The sequence below is a fragment of the Channa argus genome, chromosome 9 (genome assembly GCF_033026475.1).
Source record: "Channa argus isolate prfri chromosome 9, Channa argus male v1.0, whole genome shotgun sequence".
In the NCBI taxonomy this organism is placed as follows: domain Eukaryota; kingdom Metazoa; phylum Chordata; class Actinopteri; order Anabantiformes; family Channidae; genus Channa; species Channa argus.
Genome location: NC_090205.1, coordinates 21,491,354 through 21,511,385, shown reverse-complemented (window position 1 = coordinate 21,511,385; position 20,032 = coordinate 21,491,354). Strand labels below are relative to the sequence as shown.

General features: G+C 38.6%; 1 protein-coding gene across 13 annotated transcripts in view; it reads right to left on the bottom strand.

Annotated features, from left to right (window-relative positions):
* Positions 1–20,032, bottom strand: part of LOC137132570 (partitioning defective 3 homolog B-like) — a 200,800-nt gene that overhangs the window by 37,139 nt on the left and 143,629 nt on the right. For 11 of the 13 annotated variants that reach the window (XM_067515281.1, XM_067515277.1, XM_067515271.1 and 8 more), the window contains one exon: positions 19,715–19,835. In XM_067515281.1, coding sequence (XP_067371382.1) covers positions 19,715–19,835 — 121 coding nt within the window. The remainder of the gene's footprint in view (positions 1–19,714; positions 19,836–20,032) is intronic. The other 2 variants (XM_067515274.1, XM_067515279.1) reach the window with 1 other exon arrangement.

The following is a 20,032-nucleotide window of genomic DNA, read 5'->3' as shown; positions in this document are numbered from 1 at the left end:
CTCTGGTCCAGGTGGAGTAGAAGGAGGGTGGGCAAAGGAGGAGAACAGAATAAGAGAAAGTGGAATGGGTGGGAAAGAAAAAGAAATGTAAGAAGAGGGCAAGGCAGGGATTAGAAACCCTCTGAAAGGCAGAAACTTAATTTCCTGGCTAACCTGGCTATGATTATCTCCTAGGTTGGAATGGAACATTTTATGTCCTGGGACCACAGTAATCCTTAGTGACTAACCTTCACCTCTCATTTCCTCTGGATTACCTCACTCTGCTACTTAATAAAAAGTTGAAGGTGGATTATTAACTTTAATTGAAACTAAGAAAGACGGAGAAAGATAGTGTCTCCATTATTTGTTCAAATATTTAAAATTACCTTGGATCTCAGCTTCTTGACAATAACCATTGTGAGGTAATCAGAAGTACATTCAGAATTTAACATCTGATTTCAAAATATGAATAAAGGTCTGGCCAAAATGCAATTGCTTTAAAGTAACATTAACTTGTCATTACATTAGGCAGTAAAACCACCAATTCCAAACTAAAGTTAAATTGGTAAGGTTTAATTCTTTTGTAAACCAATCTGTTGGAAAAATTAGAACTCTACCAAGTGTTGTGGACCAGGATTCAAATTTTTACAAACATAACTGGAGGTGACCAATAAGTAAATGATAAGTAAGTAAAGAGCCTAAATCAGTGTTATTTTATTCTCTGCTGTCTTTAAATACTCAATATATTTCTTTCTACTTAGTGCACGATGAATAGATAGAACACAAATGCACATGCACACAATCATGCTTGTTATGGTAACCAGCTAGCTGTGACTTCTTGCCAGTTTGGACTGAGGAACTGGTAAAGCTGAAGGTGAAGCCGTCGCCCCAGCCATTAAGGACCTAATGATTGAAGGTTATTTGTGGATTCACACAAGGACTGCAGGGACTTGTGACTCAAATACACACGTTTATATCACCAAAAAGCTGCAAATTAACTGACAAATTTTCAGAAAATCTGTTGCCAAATTGTGCTCAGTAGTCTTTTCCCTGTTTTTTTTTCTTCCCAGCAGGCTTTCCTCATGAGAGAAAGCCTGAAATGTTGCCAGGTTACCAGCCAATCTGACCAATGACATGTCACTTGACCTCTCTCTTGGCCAATGACCTGTCTCCAACAACCGGCTGGGCCCCAGCTGGCCAATTAGCTCGCCTCTTAGTGTGGAGCTTGGCCAATGAAAAGCCCCGGGAGATTTCTGTTCATCTGAACTCACAGATGGGAGGACAGAGAGGGAGAGGGAAGGAGTGTGTGTGTGTGTGTGTGTGTGTCTGTGTGTGTGAGAGAGAAAGAGAGAGAGAGAGAGAGAGAGAGAGAAAGAGAGAGAAAGAGAGAGAGAGACAGCATGTGAGGGACTTGGCCTGAATTCCACACTATTGAGACATCTTAACTGAAGAGGTTGGCTAGTTTTGAATTAGCAACAAATCTCTTAATTTAAAGACGACCAATGGGAGATTAGTATTGCTTGTATAAAGGAAAAACAGCAAAACCGTCAGAATTTCAGATGGAGAGCACCAACTTACCACCGGTATACCTGACCATGTGTTAAATTACTTTCTTTTCCTAATCACTTTTCTGTCTGTCTCTCCTTTCTTTTAAAGCTCATAAAAATCACATAGGCAAGCCCTTGCTTCCTGTCCATTAAGTGTAATTTAAAAGAGAGCTCTTTACAGTAAAGTTGGCAAACTGTGGAAATCAGAGTATAAAATCAAAAAGCCTAAATGTTGCTGGATTGGAAATATCAAGTGAGTTATAGGGAGAAAGTATCACAAAATGCAGAGCACAGTGGAACTGGAAAAGCTTTCTTTGCCTCACTACCTACACTGTTTCGGGAAAAAAATTCTTTCAGCATTTCAGTAGTATGCCAATTCTTTATCACAAAAAAACATTAAGTGAAACTGACTTTCTTTCAGTCAGCATTTGGGACAGTTGTATTGAAATGCCATAGTTACATAAGCTCCCCCTTTTTTTAGTATCTCAGCATGTGACTTTTTATTTTACCGTTTACTACTTTCCTCCGACACACACGTTCTGCATTTATAAAAATAGCACCTTCTCTTTAGAGAATTTCTGAGCAATTGTAGTTTTCTGTACGACAACAAGAGAATATAACAGAAAAATATAGGTCTATACAGAAATGACCACAAGCAATAAAATACAACAAATGAGTACGCGTGGTTTAAAGGCGCCAATCGCCAAAACATGTAACCTCCCCCCCTTAAAAAAATAGGACTAAATAGAACAAAATCTTAAATCTACTAAATCTGTCCATTGATTTTATGCATTCTTTGATTCTATCCCAGCTCACAAAGGACAAGAAGTTGGGACAAGCATGGCAAGGTCACAACAAGCCTAAGATTCAATCACATCGCGCATCTTCAAGGGGAAAAGTTGCTAAATGGAAGACTTGAGCTGGTGAATAATTCCTTGTAATGGCCTACAACCAATTCCATACAACTACGCTAAAAGATTAAAAAATAAAAATAAATAAATAAATAATAATAACTAATGTTGTGTCTTAGCTAGGGAAAAATTATGTCATAAAAATTTCACCTACTGCAGCTTTAATGTATTAAGCAGGAAGATAAAACGTTATGTTTGTGTTACTTGGGTTATTCCACATCTTTCTCGTGTTTCCAGCACACCAGTTTCCCACTCACTCACTTACTCTCTCCTTTGACTTGAGTTCATAAACCTGCTCTTATTCTGAAACTCTTACTACTTTATGTCTCTCAATCTCCCCCCCCCCCTCCACTCCTTTCCTCTACATTGCTCAGTATTTCTTATCTACCAGATGACTCGCCATATTTCAATGTCGGATATTTCTCTCTTAGAAGCTCAAGAGCTGCTTGCTGCTTTAAGAATCGCTGACAATCTCCAAATACACACACACATTGTGTATACAGTGTGAACACAGGTACACATTTTTGACACATAGAGATGTGTAAGTCTTTGACAACACAGCTGAGCCAACAATCTAGAAAAAGATTTACACTCACAAACACACACACACACACACGCGTGAGAGCACACGGCAGTTGGCTATCTATCCTTTGCACAGTGCAGTGGCCAGTGGTGATAACACTCTCCACTGGACCAAAGCTCATCACTCTTTGCACACATACCTGGACAAGGCGTTGTGTGTTTGCATGTATGTTTGCCTGTTGGCATTTTTCATAAAGGCTGAATAGAAGTCATGAGAGCCAAACTGAAATCTAGTTGTGATAAGATGTAGAGACATCAACACTCATCATCAGCTATACCTGAAAAGAAAACCACATGCACACACACACCAATCCACAGCTAAATACACAACCGTGGCCAAAACTGCAGATAGGTTTTCCAAGAATGTGATCTCAACATAGTACTATATTATTCCAATGGTTTCTGCCAACAGCACGGAAACAGGAGAGGCTTTCACGCTAGATTAAAGGATAATTTCTATTTCTGCATATATATTGATAAGGTCCTTTGCTGAATATGGCTAGTAACCAAATGAGGACACATGCATTTGCCATTGTGTTTCTCTGTGTGTTGAAAAACGTGTATTGTACAATGGCCTTGTTTAGTCTTATAACACAAAGTGCTTCGCAAAAGTCTAAATAAGCCCCACACACACATTTCACACAATTCTGACATCCTCTAGCCTTTGTCCAGAAGGGGTTCATGTGAGAATGCAAATGTCTGAGTGAGGTGCTCCCGACATTATCCGGACTTCATCCTTCAAGCCCCCTAGGACAAAGTCTGTATTATGTGAGTGAGCTTGTGCATGCAGCACGCTGCCCCTTCCTGAATTGTTGAGAGGATCCAAAACGAGCCAATGAGCGTGTTGATGATGTTTCATGTTGTCTATAATGTCATGTCGATATCAAGTGACGACGCATCTCACTTGGGCAATCCCACGCTGTGTGTTACATTTGTGGAGGCAACTCTGGACAATGGCCGAGGATGATTTCTCCTGACACTGTCCGGAGTTCGTAAGTGGAATAGGCTCAAGTTGGTTTCACCACATTTGTTGCAACTTACAACATTGTGCATAAAAGGTAAAAAAGTGCAAACATGGTGGCAGCAGCAGGTGAAGATGATGAGATAATATCAAAATGTTAAGAGATGTGGAAATGTTAGACATCCAAGGTCCTCTCTCTTTTGCTTGTCTTTGTGTGCAGGCTTCACAAAAAAGCCACCTGTCAGCAGCCACTACTGTGTGATAGTGCACTGTTGATGTGTTCTGGGACAGTCCCGAGTGTTGTCCACCTTTGTTTTGAAAGTGTGCAGAGCCAAGTATTCAATCACTGTAGTTACTCTTTGTTTATATTGCACATGTTCTCCTGGTGTTAATCTTTATATTGTTTACCATATGTCAAATTAGCTAGTGATGTTTTTTATTTAATATAGCATATGGTCATAGTGGAACTGTATATATTTGTAATAATTCTGTTCACATTTTGTCTTGGGTTCATGTAAGCAAAAATGGAATAAAACTATGACAAACATTTTTACATTTTTTGGCCATACAGTGCCGAGCCCTATATTGATGAAAACCTACTCAAACTAATGCTAACATAGATAAGATCAACAGCGACAGAAGTGCATAAAACATGATTTGGGTTCATATGCATATAGCACAAGAAAAAATTTAAAATAAGATTTAATTGTAGACATACCATGAAACTTTTTATTTTAACTTGGCTGATGTCGAATACTGTACTTAAGAGTCTGAACTGTGGCATTCAAGTGTCATCACTTGTGGGCAGTCATTTATAGTTTGTTCTCAGGTTAATGCAAATGTTAATGTTAACATGTTAACATGTTTGCTTTGAATCGTTTTTTTTTTTTTTTTTTTTTTTAATAAAAACATACCACATGTCATTTATTCCTATTTATTTGAAGAAATAAACCAAATATATGTTTTTCATCCATCTCTTCCTGTACGGGACTGTGGGACTGTAGGCACAAAATGGGGTACACTCAGGACAGGATGTCAATCTATTACAAGGCTATAACACGTATACTTTAACTCAGAAAACCAATTACACATATGGGCAAGTTTCCATTTCACCCAACTAACATGTCTCTGCATTATGGGTGGAAACTGGGGCACACATTTTCTCCTATTTCAAGCACATCTATTGTGCACTTGCAGTACACTAGAGCATACATAAGGCCATGATGCCACAAACCTTAATTAAGCTGTGGGATCTTGTTAAACTGATTGACTTGAGTAATATGGATAGAAAAAAAGGACCATTTAATAAAAAGGTTCAACATGCAAGTGATTTGAAATTTAAAACATGGAGGGACCGTGTGCGTCAATTCATTTATTGCACTGAAAATGCAAAAAGCAATTTAGAGCATCATTTTCTTATTAACGGTTTTGGTTAAGCACACAGGATTAACGCTGAAAAGCCATTGTATTATCGATGTAAGTGCATAAAGATGGCCTGAAGTAGATACTTCAAATATTCAATCACTGTGTAGCCTTTTACATTAGGTGTAAATCTGTGTATTTAGAAGCCTTTGCAGACTAAAATAAATGTTTGTTAATGAAGATAAGTGTTGAAATGTTGAATATTTATTATCCATAATTATTTTTTACAACGCTGGTCCTTGGTCAGCATTTATTTTCAACAAAAATGAAAAGGCAGAGTACACTCTGGAGAGACATACACAGACAGACAACTATTCACATCTTCAATATGGGCAATTAAAAGTCATCAATTAACCTAACATGCATGTCTTTGGGCTGTGGAAGGAAACCAAAGTACCTGGAGAAAAACCCATGCAACCACAGGGCAAACATGCTATGTTTGGTGTGGGATTTGGATATCAGTGGTTGGTGATAAATGTTTGTATTTTATTGGCATAGCCTTGTGAGAACTGACAAAAGTTGTACCGTATTGTATCATATAACATCACTTTCTAGGGGTTTCTGTTTTAAAAAACAAGGAAAAGAAGCAAATGCATCTTTCTGTGTTACGGGTGTTCTCCACAGCTAGTAGACAGAAGTACATTTAAATAAGTTTACTGGCTGATACACAGAAAATTAAATCATGGAATTAAGGTTTCTCCAGTTTTTCATGTCAGGAACTAGAATACATGATCCATTTGTCTCTCCCCCTGTGACTCAGGCAATAACAAATTACAGAGGTAGTCATGTGGGGACTCAAAAACCACAGAACCATGAACCGTTCTGGATCTTGGTCCCAAACATTATGAGGTCAGACTGTAGGGACTATTGCATGTTACAAACAGATAATAAGCTATGACATGTTGACTCATTATGACCTGCTGGCAGAAAGAAGACCCAAATCACACAAGCCAGCGAGAAAGTCTGTGTGTGCATGTGTTAAAGAGAAAAAAATGTGTATTCATAGACGCTTCCTTACTTCTGGGTTAATGTGAGCTGTGTTCTTTCCTGCCAATGTAATGTGTGCTGTCTGTGTCTGTATGCATGTGTTCTGGAATATGTGCCTCACGTATGCGTTCATCCTTTTATTCTACTCTGTGTGTGTGTGTGTGTGTGTGTGTATGTGTGTGTGTGCGTGCATGGGTGTGTGTGTGTGTGTGTGTGTGTCTAACAGACTTTCAGCAGTCATCAGACCAACCAGGCACCAGTCCCAGACAGCAAGGTCAGAGTCATTCACTAATCATATTAACATTCCTCCATAATGACCCAACACATAACTCTTTTTTCAGTGGTTTTCTCTCTATTCTTCCTCATCCATCTGCCTTGCTACAGCTTACCGTTTCAGCCCCTCTATATATTTCTTTGTTGATCTTAGCGGCCTTTCACCTCATTCTTTGGCCTCAGTTTCAGTATTATGTCCAATTTCACCTTCAACAGTTCTCTCATTTGTTGACTTTACTCCTGCATGTTTTTCTCAATTTCCCCTTGACTTCTACTGTCCACGCTCACCAATTGTCATCACATTTTCTGAAATGAAATTGCTGTGCAATTTCTTTCTATCCCACTTCTTTTCAGTTGTTTTATTCACACTACTGAACTTTCTGTGAGGAGAAAAAAGTTCTTGGCAATATTAAAACAATTTTAGTTTGCATTTACCTACATCTTTTGACATCTTGCTTTGGAGAAAACACGTAACTGCGTGTGCAAAGTCAAAAATATGTATATGCATTCTATCTGTTTTACAAAACTCAATCATTACGGAATTACGTGCATGTGCCTGATCCGTATTATGTATTCAGAAACTTTTTTAATGTCTTTGCATAATGCTCCTTTTCCAAAACTTATTAGAGAAGTCACTGAGAAGAAGCACAAAGAAAAAGTTTTGCACTGCAACTGCAAAGCTGTAAATAAAAGCATGTTATGCATGACTTTGTTATTTAGTCATAGTACCAAGCTTTATTTCACAAATCTGTGATGTCTAAATTATTATTAAATGCCAGAAGGTTGATTGATGAAAGATGAAAATTAACTTATAAAGCTCACATTTAAACAGCATTTACAAATATGCTACTTCACAGAAGATGGGGGGGGGGCTAACTGTAAGAAACAGTAGGTGTGTAAATGTAAAAGTTATTGTAAAAACCGGAGTGACACTGAGTTCAGACACTGAGTTTGGGAAAATTTCAAAAATGGATTTGCTAAACATTTTATTGTACAAATGACAGAATACATTCATCTGGCAGCTTCTTGTTTTAACCAATAGTGATGCTATACTTACTGGTTAAAATGCCAAATATCTCTAAAAACAACTTTCTGAAATACTCTATGAGTAACTTGTGAATGTAACTTGGTGGTTAAGTGTGCAGTGTTGCACTCCGTGCAGTCAGGTGCAACTCAGGTGTTGATAAGTTGACAGCTGTGCTCCTCTCTTCACCTAAGTGTCTAAGATCTGATGATACAATGCACCACTCAAAATCAGATAAGGACCCAGCACCCACCTGACACCTCTCACCGTGGGGAAATCCAGAGAAGTAGTTTAAAGTCATAGGAGTTTAGTTTCAGAACGAGTGCTACGTGGAATGGTAAGCCTACCTATATCTACTTTATATCGCTTAACCTCCTGCACAAGCTCTGGCTCCTTCCCTGACAGAAAGGTAAGATTCCTAGATGTTCCTAGAACTAGCTTGCAGAGCTTCAGCACATCTAAATTTCCAACCTTGCCTTTTATCCTTGCAGTTTGTGGGCTCACAGGGTGGTGTCTCCACATTATGCTTGTGTCTGACTGGGCCCCATGGACAAAGGTCCAGCCACCAGATGCTTGCTGAGCCAGGTCTGGCTTCAGAAGGGTCCCCAGGTCTCCCTATTCCGGGCGAGGCAACACATTCCAGAAAAGCCATATCACCAGTGGGTCTGTGGATTGCACTTTTCATTGGGAGACCCTACCAGGGGCTGTTGCCCCCCAACAACACAGCTCCTAGGATCATAGGGACACACAAAACCCTCCACCACGTTAAGGTGGTGATTCTTGGAGGGGGTGGCTTTTTCTTTCTTTCTTTTTTTGTTTGCTTTGTGGCAAATTTTGTATTTGTAATTTGGTAAAATGAAAACTAACCTCTTTTTCCAGTCAAACACTCTGCCTTGCTATAATGAACACGTATTTCTGATGCTAAAAAAGAAGTAGAACTTTGTGGTTAGACTTTCAATAAGTGAGTAAAGACCTATATGATGGACAGTTAGATGGGAGTTCCAAGATTTTCTAAATCTAGTAAAGGTCCATCAGCACACTTTGCTTCGTGATGTGACAGATTTGTGCCCACTCGACTGTTACACTCTTTTGTTTTCAAAGGCATTTTTACTTGCTTGAATGATGTGTGTGTGAGTGCATGTGTGTAAGGGGATCTCTATCAACACTGGGTTGGCTTCTTCTGTTCTCCAGCCAAATTAAATGGAGGCTGTGTGACTTGGCCTGAACTACACTGACTCAACTTGGTTATATATTTGGCTTTGTGTTCTGCAGTGGTTTTCATATTAGCCTGCCTTTAACTTCTCATAAAGACAGACACACATACACACACACCCCACACACACAATGCTGAACCCCCTTTCTTCCACCATTGCATGATTATGAATCTTCTTCATTCTGGAAACAATTTTTAGGTTTCCCTTATTTTTCTCAGTTTTTACATATACCAATACACACATGTCCATATATAAATACACACATAAAGACTTGATCGGCCAGTGTGATTGATTTAACTGTTAATTGCTTCAAATCTCTGAGTCATTCGGTAACTGCTCCAGTCAGTCATAACCACTGAACCTTGCTAAAGATTACCTCATGGGTCTGTGTGTGTCTGTGTGTGTGTGAGAGAGTTTAGCTGAGCAGTACATTAGTCCATGGGGACTGGAATGAGACAGAAAGAGAGGGTTGGGAAGACAGGGGAACAATAAATGTCAGTATAAGAGCATGACAGTATCTCCATTATAGACTGAGATGGCGAGAGGAAGTATATATTAAGCGCATATACATGTGAGAAAAAGGGAGAGCGACAGCGAGACAATGTCTAAGCTAGTCCCAGAAGACGCATCTATGTGTCTGGGTCCACTGAGTCGGCACTGATCCCATCGTCTGACTTGTGGATTACAACCTCTTGACCTGCTGCCGGGCATATTCACAGACATCAACACACAGTCTCACAGTATAAAAGAACAGTGACACATGGGTTAGCAAGGCTGAAGAGGAGGTAAAGAAAAGCAGTAAAAGCCCTAATAAAGGCCATAGTAGGTCCTGTGCAGGAATATCCACATTAAATAAGTTCTTCCTTGACTTTTCAGGTTATATAGGAAATGCTTACTATAACAAGCTCAGTACAATGCTGCATTATAAAAGCAAGAATACTTTGCTTTGTCTTTCTTTCCATGTATCTTTTCTTGGCCCTTCCTTTTTTGCCATCTGCCAGTTGTTCAAGACCATCAGTACTTACTTCAGTAGTTTCCTTTGTGTTCCCTTAGATTCAGCACATTTGTACTGTGCCAATGCTCTACTTTTCCTTATATGGCCAGAGTGAGTAACAGCACTGGGCTCAATCCCATGATCACACAGGATCATATCACTTTTGGACTGCATAGTATGCATTTATCGGCAGATGTATAATTGTGTTCATATGTGTGCTTGAGTATACAATAACATTTGCAGGCATATGTGCGTTTGAAAATCTGTCAGTTAGGTAAAAAAAAGCCTTAAAGGACAATGAAGTCTACAACTGAACAACAATTCAGTATTTGTTCATTACATTTTGACTGTGCTCAAACAGAAAGAGCTCAGATGTTAAAGAATCTGTTCAGTTACAGTTAGTTCTACCAACACACAAACTGTGTATTTTAGGTTTTCTTATGTACTACATGTGTATATGGGTATCTGTGTCTACTTCCATCCCCCATTATTTTGTTTATTTATTGTTTTGTTATGTGTGCGTGCACATTATTTTGTTTGTATGTGTCTGTATGCTGATTAAACAGGAAATTATATATTAGACCGCAATTATAATGCACTCCCCTCAAATCATTAGATTAAAAAAGCAGTCTTTGAGTGCAGTGTGTGTGTGTGTGTGTGTGTGTGTGTTTGTGTGAACAGTCTTTGGTGATTGGGTGGTGTGGTACAGTACAATCCAGTGGATTTCTGGATTTAACTCAAAAGCTGGCATTCATGATGGAGACATAATGGAGACATGTTGACATATGGCCTTACTTGGTGTAGTCACCATGCTGTAGACAAAAATATGACTTTTTCCTCTTCAGTCTCTTCTTTCTCAAATTCTGCTTTTCTCATTACCTTGTTCTGACTACATACTGTGTTTACATGGACATCTTTCTATCCTCCCCTTGGTCTAAGTGCTTGAACTCTGAGACAGAAGGATGTGGCATATACTAATGGATCGATCTATCAATCAACTCAACCAGCCAACTATAGCATCCCCTTCCCCAATGTGAGATTTAAAAGAAAATGTAGAGCATTTTATGTAGAGCACAAACAACTCGCTTAACAGTGTCTGGTATAACAAAGAACCACACAGACAAGGTTTACTGCAGTCTCTTTCTGCTAACAAAGGGTTGGGGCTGAATCCCCTGCTTGCACACCTATAAAACAATCAAGGTAGTGTGGCTATTTCTGTTTTAACAAATGCTTAAATCACATGAACAGCTTTGAGGTCACAAAGATAAGGGTTGTATGTTTGTGTATTTGTGAAAAAGGGAGAGGTCAAAAGGTTAATGTCTGCCCCAGGCTGTAAAAGGACAAACATAAAGGTCTGTTAATTATTATATAGCAATATAAAAAAGAAAAATAATAATTTATTAAGGTTTAGGGTATATTTGCAAAGCCTAGATTTATATACTTATTCTGATTGACATTTCATCCAAGCAGATATAAAACATTATAAAACAAGGCAAAGGCAGCACTTGTTACTTGGCCAATGAAGAACATGTTACTATCTGGCCTTTTCCTCCAGGCCATATCCTCCAGAGCAGGCCTACTGTGAAGGATATGGCCTGGGTTCCCTAGCCACTTTATTCAGACTGAAGAAGGTGCTTGAATAATTAGCGAAACGTTTCTAACCAAGAAAAAAAAAAAAAGTCCATTTGACATGATTCAATCTTCTAAATTGCACGAAAGCCATTTATCCTTTACTTTCTACTCTTGTTCCTTAATGCAAATCTGTCCCGTAACTGCAATTCAGTCCAGTAATTGTTGTGTTCAGATTTGTTTCATGTTATTCTTAAAGTTTTCCACAAACAAGAAACAAATGAAACAATGTTTTCTGTAAGTTTTAATTCACAGTATTCTAGCTGAATTCTAGTTTGGTAGAATTTTGCACTGTGAATGATTTCATTAATTGACACACAGTGCACGGTCAGAGACACGCTCCTCCCAAATCAGGCTTCCAGTGGGGACACCTGAGATGATGTCTGTGGCACATTAAACTGTGTTCATATTCACATAGTAAATTTGGCTGCAATTCCAGCTGCCCATTTATTAGAGTAACCTTATGTTGCTGTTGAGGAGGCAGAGTATTAGAGTATTGCATAAATAATTTTGCTCAGCTACCTAGTTGGCAACCTACTTTCCTGTTGTCAACCTGAGTTCTAAAATACAGTGTTGCATCCTGTTCCACAACAAATTCATTGGGATGTGTGCATAAGCCTTATTTAAGAGAAGTAAATTCATCATGCTCCATGAAATTATTTCGATGCATTTACAACGTTGACCAAAAACAGTTACTTTGTCACACTGAAATGTCAAATTAATTTGTAACTAACGTGAGTCGCAAATACTTTGTTTACTCGCCGTGTCTCTACCCTTTCTGCTGAGCCACAAGCTCTCTCTCATCCTCCGTCCTTAGTGAGGCGTTCAAAGACGGTGCAGAGTGTAGGTCATGTCATCAGCAACATCCCAATCATTCTATAATGATCAGGTCTTTCAAAATTAGAGCTAATTAAGTGATCTAGTGAAAGTTCCTGTATTTATTTATTGCAATATATGTGGCAAAAAGAAAAATATTAGAATGTAAGTTTTTTCCAATATCGTCGACCCGATTTTTGTATGTCACAATGTGCCTCCCCAGCTGAATGCCACCCTGGTCAACTGGCCATTTCACCTATACTGCAACTAAATTTGCATCTGACTGTACTTCAACTGATAGAGTAAAATTAATAAATATCAGTTTGTTGGACAAAAGAAAAAATAACACTAATTGACATTTCCCACCCAAAATATTCCGTAATTTTTCTTGAAAGAATATCAACAAATATCAAAAAATATCTAGAGACATTTAGAAAATTCAGTTTTTAAATGCAACCACCAGGGGGCACATGCCAGTGTTTTCTTGTTCAAGTCCCAAGTCTGAATAATTGCCGAGGGTTGGGTCAGGAAGGGCATCCGTTGTAAAAAACATGTCAAATTAAACATGCAAATCATGACCAAAGGTTATGTGAGACTGTATGGGATGGTCATATACCATACAATGTCATCAGATTGTTGATGTATTCATGATGAAAACTATAAGCAACATAGTAAGCCAGGATAATCATTATTCAGGATGCATGAAAAGCTGGCATAAACCTGAAGACCTAACCTCACCCAGCCCTGAAATCAAACACAGAGATATGACCTGCATTGCCACAGTTTCATTCCATTTTGCACAGCATGGAGAAAAATAAAAATAAAATCTTCACTGTTAGTCATGGGTCTCAGTGGACAATGCACATGACTGATTTATCCACATACACACAGATGGTGGCACTACATTCCGTTATTATGGTGAAAAGGTTTTCTGTCTTTACCCAGAGTCTTTACCCTGTGTCAAGTCCATTACAAGAAAAGTTTTGGGAGTATCTCAACATATTGTGAACACACACACACACACACATGCTGAAGCCTTTACATTACAAGGAAAGCTAAAACACCAACAAATACAATCTATTTGCAAATTTGTTAATAAATATAATAATACAATTAATTTAATTTTGCTTTTGCTAAGAAGATTCACCTATATGTACATTCAGGTGTCAGATGAACGGCTAAAAAAATTCCACAGCTGAGTTTAAAATGGAGAAATAAGTAAGACAAAAATAAGAATGGTTATGGGAATAGCGTGCTGGGACTTTCCCAAATTCTATTGTGAATCACACAATGCTGTGTCTGGCAACAGTGACAAGGTTAGAGAGACTACTGAGAACTGAAACCTTGAACCTACAGACAAAGGAACTCCAGAAAAGAACACAGCAAAAAGATGAATACATATAAAGCAAACACATAAGGCAGCCATACAGGACAGGAGCAAACAAAGTTCTGATAGTACAGAAAATTCAGTTCAGTTCATCGTGGTAGGATTAGAGATCCTATTATAATTCTGCATGGATAGCATTTAGAATTGACACAAAGGAGCAATTTTCACTGTTACTGTATTTCAGGAGATTTTTTTCTCTTCACTGTCAACAACTAAACTCAATCAGTTCCACATGTTTTCCCTAGACTTGAAGTTTTGCTTCTCAATGTGCTTCTAAATTTTGCCTGCGTGTGACAATCTTCAGAGGAAAGGACAGAAAAAGTGCTGCTCCTAAAACCATTCCAGAGAAGTTTTTTTCTTTAAACTTCATGGTAGAGATCACTTTGTGTCAGTAACAATCAACAAAGTAAAATTTACATGTGACTTGTTCAAAAGGGAAATTCAGTATGTACATACAAATGAACAAAGCTAAGAAGATGTCAGACTGAACAAAAAGCTACATTTCTCTGGTGTATGGGTTCTTCATTCTTGAAATGTCAGAGATAAGATTAAGACTTATATATTTTTTGCCTTGATAGTCTTCTTTTGATAGTGGGAAGTAGAGAGCAGACAGAAAAGGAGATAGAGCATGACATGCAACAACTGTCTCCAGCTGTACTATATAACACAGGTGATAACCATTTGGTTCCCAGCGTGCTCCAGTTCTTTTAATTTTCAATCATCTAATAACGGTGGGAGTCATTAATATTACCTTGATTTTAATGAGAATATGAAACAGCAATATCTTAATTGTGGATGGGGGAAACTATTTGGACAGTGAAGTTTCATGTTTCTAAATCCACAAACCCCAGAAACAATCTATGCACATTCTATCTACTGTATATAAAGTGTGGAGTCATAATGAGACGAATGGAAAATACATTTTCCTCTCTTCATCGCTAGGAAAATACAAATAGAGGCTTACACATTGTGCACTGAATGATTAGTAAGAGCAAAAATAGCTCAGTTGGTAAAGGCAGTCGTCCACGGACCACAGGGTCAGTGGTTCGATCCCCGGCCCTGGCTAAGTGTCTCTGGGCAAGACACTGAACCCCTAACAGCCCTATTCCCTATAAAAAAAAAAACTGTGCCAAATCAACAAGTGGACAATGATCCGCTGTGGTGACCCTGAACTCACGGGATAAGCCAAAAGGACAAAAATAAATAAATAAATAAATAAACAAATAATTACTACAGCCTTAGTTTAATACTTTCTTGAAGCACCTTTAACATCAATTACAGCCTCAAGTCTTTTAGAGTATGATGCTACAAGCTTGGCACAACTATTTTTGGGGAATTTGGGGAATTTCTCCCATGCAGTACCTCTCAAGCTCCATCAGGTTGGAGTTTAAGGGTCTTATCAAGGATGTCTCTGTACATTGCTGCATTCATCTTTCCCTCGATCCTGAGTAGTCTCCCAGTTCCTGGTGCTGAAAAACATCCCCACAGCATGATGCTGCCACCTCCATTCTTTACTGTAGGGATGGTACTGTCAAGATGGTGAGTGGTTCCTGGTTTCCTCCAGACATGACACCTGGCATTCAGCCCAAAGAGTTCAGTCTTTGTTTCATCAGACCAGAGAATTTTGTTTCTCATGGTCTGAGAGTCCGTCAGGTGGGCTGTCATGTGCCTTTTACTGAGGAGTGGTTTCTGTCTGGCCACTCTACCATACAGGCCTGATTGGTAGAGTGCTGCAGAGATGGTTTTTCTTCTGGAAGGTTCTCCTCTCTCTAGAGAAACGCTGGAGCTCTTTCAGAGTGACCATCGGGTTTTTTGGTCACCTCCCTGTCTAAGGCCCTTCTCTCTAAATTTATTGTGCAATGGTACAATCGCTCTCTCAAGCGATTGTATGGAGATCTGTGCCTCCATACAATCCTCGTCTCTGAGGTCTACAGACAATTCCTTGGACTTCATGGCTTGGTTTCACACGGCCGATATTTTGGATCCCTATTTGTTATTGAGATAAACATCGGAAGTTGTGATTATTTGTGACTGAAACTTAATTGATTTCACTATTATTATATGGGTTATCTTTATTTATTATTTTTAAATATCAATATAAATATCGGGGTATGAGAATGTGGCCTTTCAAATGTAGCAATATTGTATACTGAATTTTTACATTCCTATCCCACGTTCTTTTCAAAAGTCATTACCAATTCGGGTATGTGGTAAATAAAAGATTTGGATTGCGTTGTACATACCAGATATTCCATTCACAAAAATAGGACAGCATGATGTCACAGTGACCTTTCACCACCAAAATCTGAGCTCATCCTTGAGTGTGAGTTACCATTTGTGCCAGTTTTGAAAAAAATCCCCGAATGGGTTCCTGAGATATTGCGTTTACGAGAAAGAGAGGAAAAAAAAAAAAAAATCATAATACTTCTGGCATTGGCTTTCACCAGTGTGGAGGCAAAGAAAGAGGTGTAGGTCAAGAAAACACTTCACAGGATGATATAGCAAACTAAAACAGCTTTGTGGGCACTGCGGGAGGTTTCATGATTTTTCCTGTTGCATTATAAAAGCAAATAGTTATTAAATGACTCACTTTCAATGAGCACAAATATTCAAGCACAAAGTAAAGAAAAAAAAACTAGATCAATTTTTGACATTAATTAAATCCTATAATAAAAGCTGTGTCTCACCGCCCACCATAACAATTGGCTTCCATACCCTCTGTGTGGCACTGCGTGTAGATGTGTGTCTATGTGGCAACAGCGTCCTGTTGATTCAGTTCCCTTCTCCTTAGGGAGAAAGTCTGTTGTTGTCTTCCAAAATACATACACCCACCCACAAGCACACAGGCACTCACTTGGAAACAAACTTGTGGTGTGGCTTTTGTTGCCTGATAATTGTTTTTAGGCACACATAATTTTGCTAGCGGAGACAGCTAACCCATAACCATGAATCAATGAGATGGTAATGGAGCCATAGGGGAAGAAAAAAAAAAAAAAACACATACTCAGTATGCTGTGACAACATTGCATGAGGAAATCTCTCTCTTTCTGTTTCTTACTTTCTGCTTGCCTTTATCTTATTGTCACTCTCTCGCTACACATAAGTTTATATTGCTTCTACTTTTCTTCATCATTCAGCGAGTCCTGTGTAAAGTCTTATGGAGAAAAAAACAAACCAATAAAAGAGAAGTGAATTAGTTTGCTGTCAGCTCACCTCAATAATCATTACCTCTCCCTCTACCCTTCCCACAGAAAGCGAGTCAGGTAAATAATCGCCTCTGCTTTAATTAATAAATGCATCATCTTTAATGAGAGGGGCGTTTTAGGCACTGTAGCAATTGCAACTCAGTTTTTTTTTTAACCTTTACTTTTTTTACAACTTTCAAACTTAATTTCCACCTCTGAAGCATGCTAATTGCTCGTGCACTCTTTATAAACAACAACAAAGTTTTCTCATTTGGAGTCAGAGAGTGAAATAATGTGCTCATATCGATCAAAGGGGGAAGCACAATGCCCCCGGCTGGTCACAAACCAAATGACTTTTAGATCTGAATCAAAATGGGATTGGAACTTGGATAAACACTGTGTGGATACAATGACAAAGCAACTCCCTTTCTGAATTATTCAAAGTTGATTTCAGTATGTTGTTACATATAACTCATCCCACCTCAGTGCACCACAGAGCCCAAGACACAATGATATTTTGTGGTAAAGTACAGATCAGGGCAGAGGTATAAAACCATTTCTGCTTTGACTGTTCCCAGTAGGATAGTGGGCTTAATGATTGTGAAATGGAAGATGTTTGGAACCACTAGACCTCTTCCTAGAGTTGACCGTGAGGTGACCAGTGACCCAACGGTCACTCTAACTGAACTTTAGAAATCCTATGCAGAGATGGTGAAACCTGGTGGAAGGACAGACTCAAGGACAGTTATCTCAGTAACACAATCAGGCCTGTATGGGTGAGTGGTTAGAAAGAATCCACAACCTGTCTTGCCAAACAGCAAATTGTTGGGGGGCTGGGGGATTCTCAGCAGCAGAGACTGAGAGACTGGTCAGAATTGAGAGTAGAATGAATGCAGAATAAATGAATAAACCAATGCATTTGCTAAAGTTCTGTCTGAAAACTTGCTCCAAAGTGCATGAGAGCTGTCAAACTGCCTCTGTCAAATCACAGTAACTCTATCCCTAGTGTGCTCCAGGTATTTTAGGACCAATTGATGTTATCAGAACATGTATGCAGGCAAAACACAGCACAAATCACCTGCATTGCACCATAGATTGCACCCATTGTTCCCCTATGCATAGGAAATACTTTGCACATCAGATATTTTTGTGTGCTTTGTCATAGAAAATTAGTTTTAAGCTCCATGAAGATTTAATTTTGGAAAGTTTAATTTTTTTTTTAACAAAGTAAATTTTTGGAGACACCTGACACCTGACAGCAGTGAAGCTGGTTTTGAAATTAGGCAGAAAAAGGTATTGTGCTTGTGAGATGGGAAGACAACCCGTAGTCAAGGACACCTTTTTAATGTGTCCAATAAAAAATTGAAATAAATTTGTTTTTGCTAACAGGGCAGAAAAAACTGTAATGGGTTGTTCTTAATCCAAAAAAGGAGAATGAAGTCACTATTTTTTTTTACTGTGTTTCTCTACAGTTTCAACGTTCATTGACTACAGGGCTTTGTTTTTTAACAATGGGAAAAATGCCTAAATTACAAAATCTAGATCAGTGTTTCTTTTTCTGTTACTCAAACGCCAGCACCAGCAGTTGTTTGGAATGATGACAATCTGTAAGCTGTTGTTTCCTTGGAGAAAAAACGGTTTCAGCAGGTAAAGACAATGAAGCAGCACCCAAGAAAAGTAGTCATGCTGTCAGTAACATGAACATGGTATGGAAAATATCACAAAATTTGGAAAGAATTATACTTTTATTTTATCAGGATTTCATTTGTTGGCTGCATCGCTCAGGCCAAATCTCAATAGATATAATCATAAATAACACATAATCATCAATCTTCTGATGCTATAACCTCACCCAACGTGCTGTATAAATATATTTGTCGGGTATAGATAACAAACCTAAGAAACCCTCATCCTGAAAAAAACATTTAACATATTTTGCTATGCACTCATTCTATTAACAATGTAACACATAAAAGTGTGTGCAGTCTACACTCGAGGTATTAAGCAGCGACACCATAACTGTTACTGCTACAGAAAATACCACAATACAGAAAACGAAAAAGGAGCAAGTGAGGGAGAACATAATAGTAAACATAAAAATTTAAAACCAAACACTTCCGCTTGGTTAGTGAAAGCTACAAACAACTGGTACAAGTGTGGGTGTTGTTTCTTGCTAACGTGTTAATAATCTCCCAGCATAAGAGACTCGGTTTTTTAAGCTTTTTAACAAGACGGTGCATTTGGGAGGAGGTGATTGTGATGATGTGATTCTATGATATGAAAAACTGTACCTGCAGGATGACAACCAAGCAAACCCTCTACTTATCTCCTCTGCGAAAAGTGGATCATATCAGTTCTATCAGCTCAGTGCCTACAGGGGCCATTCACGTCAAAGAGCACCTTGCAACTGACAGCTAAAGGACCCTGATCGCTCAACAGATGCAATCAAAGCAGTCATCACTCTGATAGCTGATAGCGAATAAAAAAAGCACATAAATACTTGGGAGCTCTTCTTGTATTTGAAACCATTTAAACTAATGCTTACTAATAGAACAGTCTTTAATTAAGGAAGGTGATAACGTTTAAGGTTTGCTGAAACTGTTTCTGGTTTCAAAGATGTAGTTTACAAGTTGTTCTACTACCCAGATAAGTTCTCTATTAACCAGATAAAAGAGGGTTCAGATAAAGTTACACTACATACACTACATACCTGACCTACATTTTCTGTCAACCTCACTGTCTATTTACACTTCTTTTTGGGTCCATACATAATGTATACTGTGCATGCATCTATTACACTTACCCTGTGTGTGTCGTTTTCATGTCCTCTCCGTCGTGAGTCCAGTTCTTCATAAGGAGGTACCATGCCTTCTCTCCGTGCCTGCTGGTATTCTCTTCTCAGCTGCTGGATCCTGTCCACACTGCTACACACAAACACACAGGACATAAGTGTTGCCACCATTATTATAATGTTTGCATTCTGGCTTTGCATTGACTCAATAAAGCAAGATGATGATCAAGGCCCTTGTACCATAAAGGAAGTTGGTGGTTCTCAACTAGCTCTGTGAAGCCTGGGTATTTTTGTTAGGCTAAGAATGCGATGATGTGAACGAGACAAAGT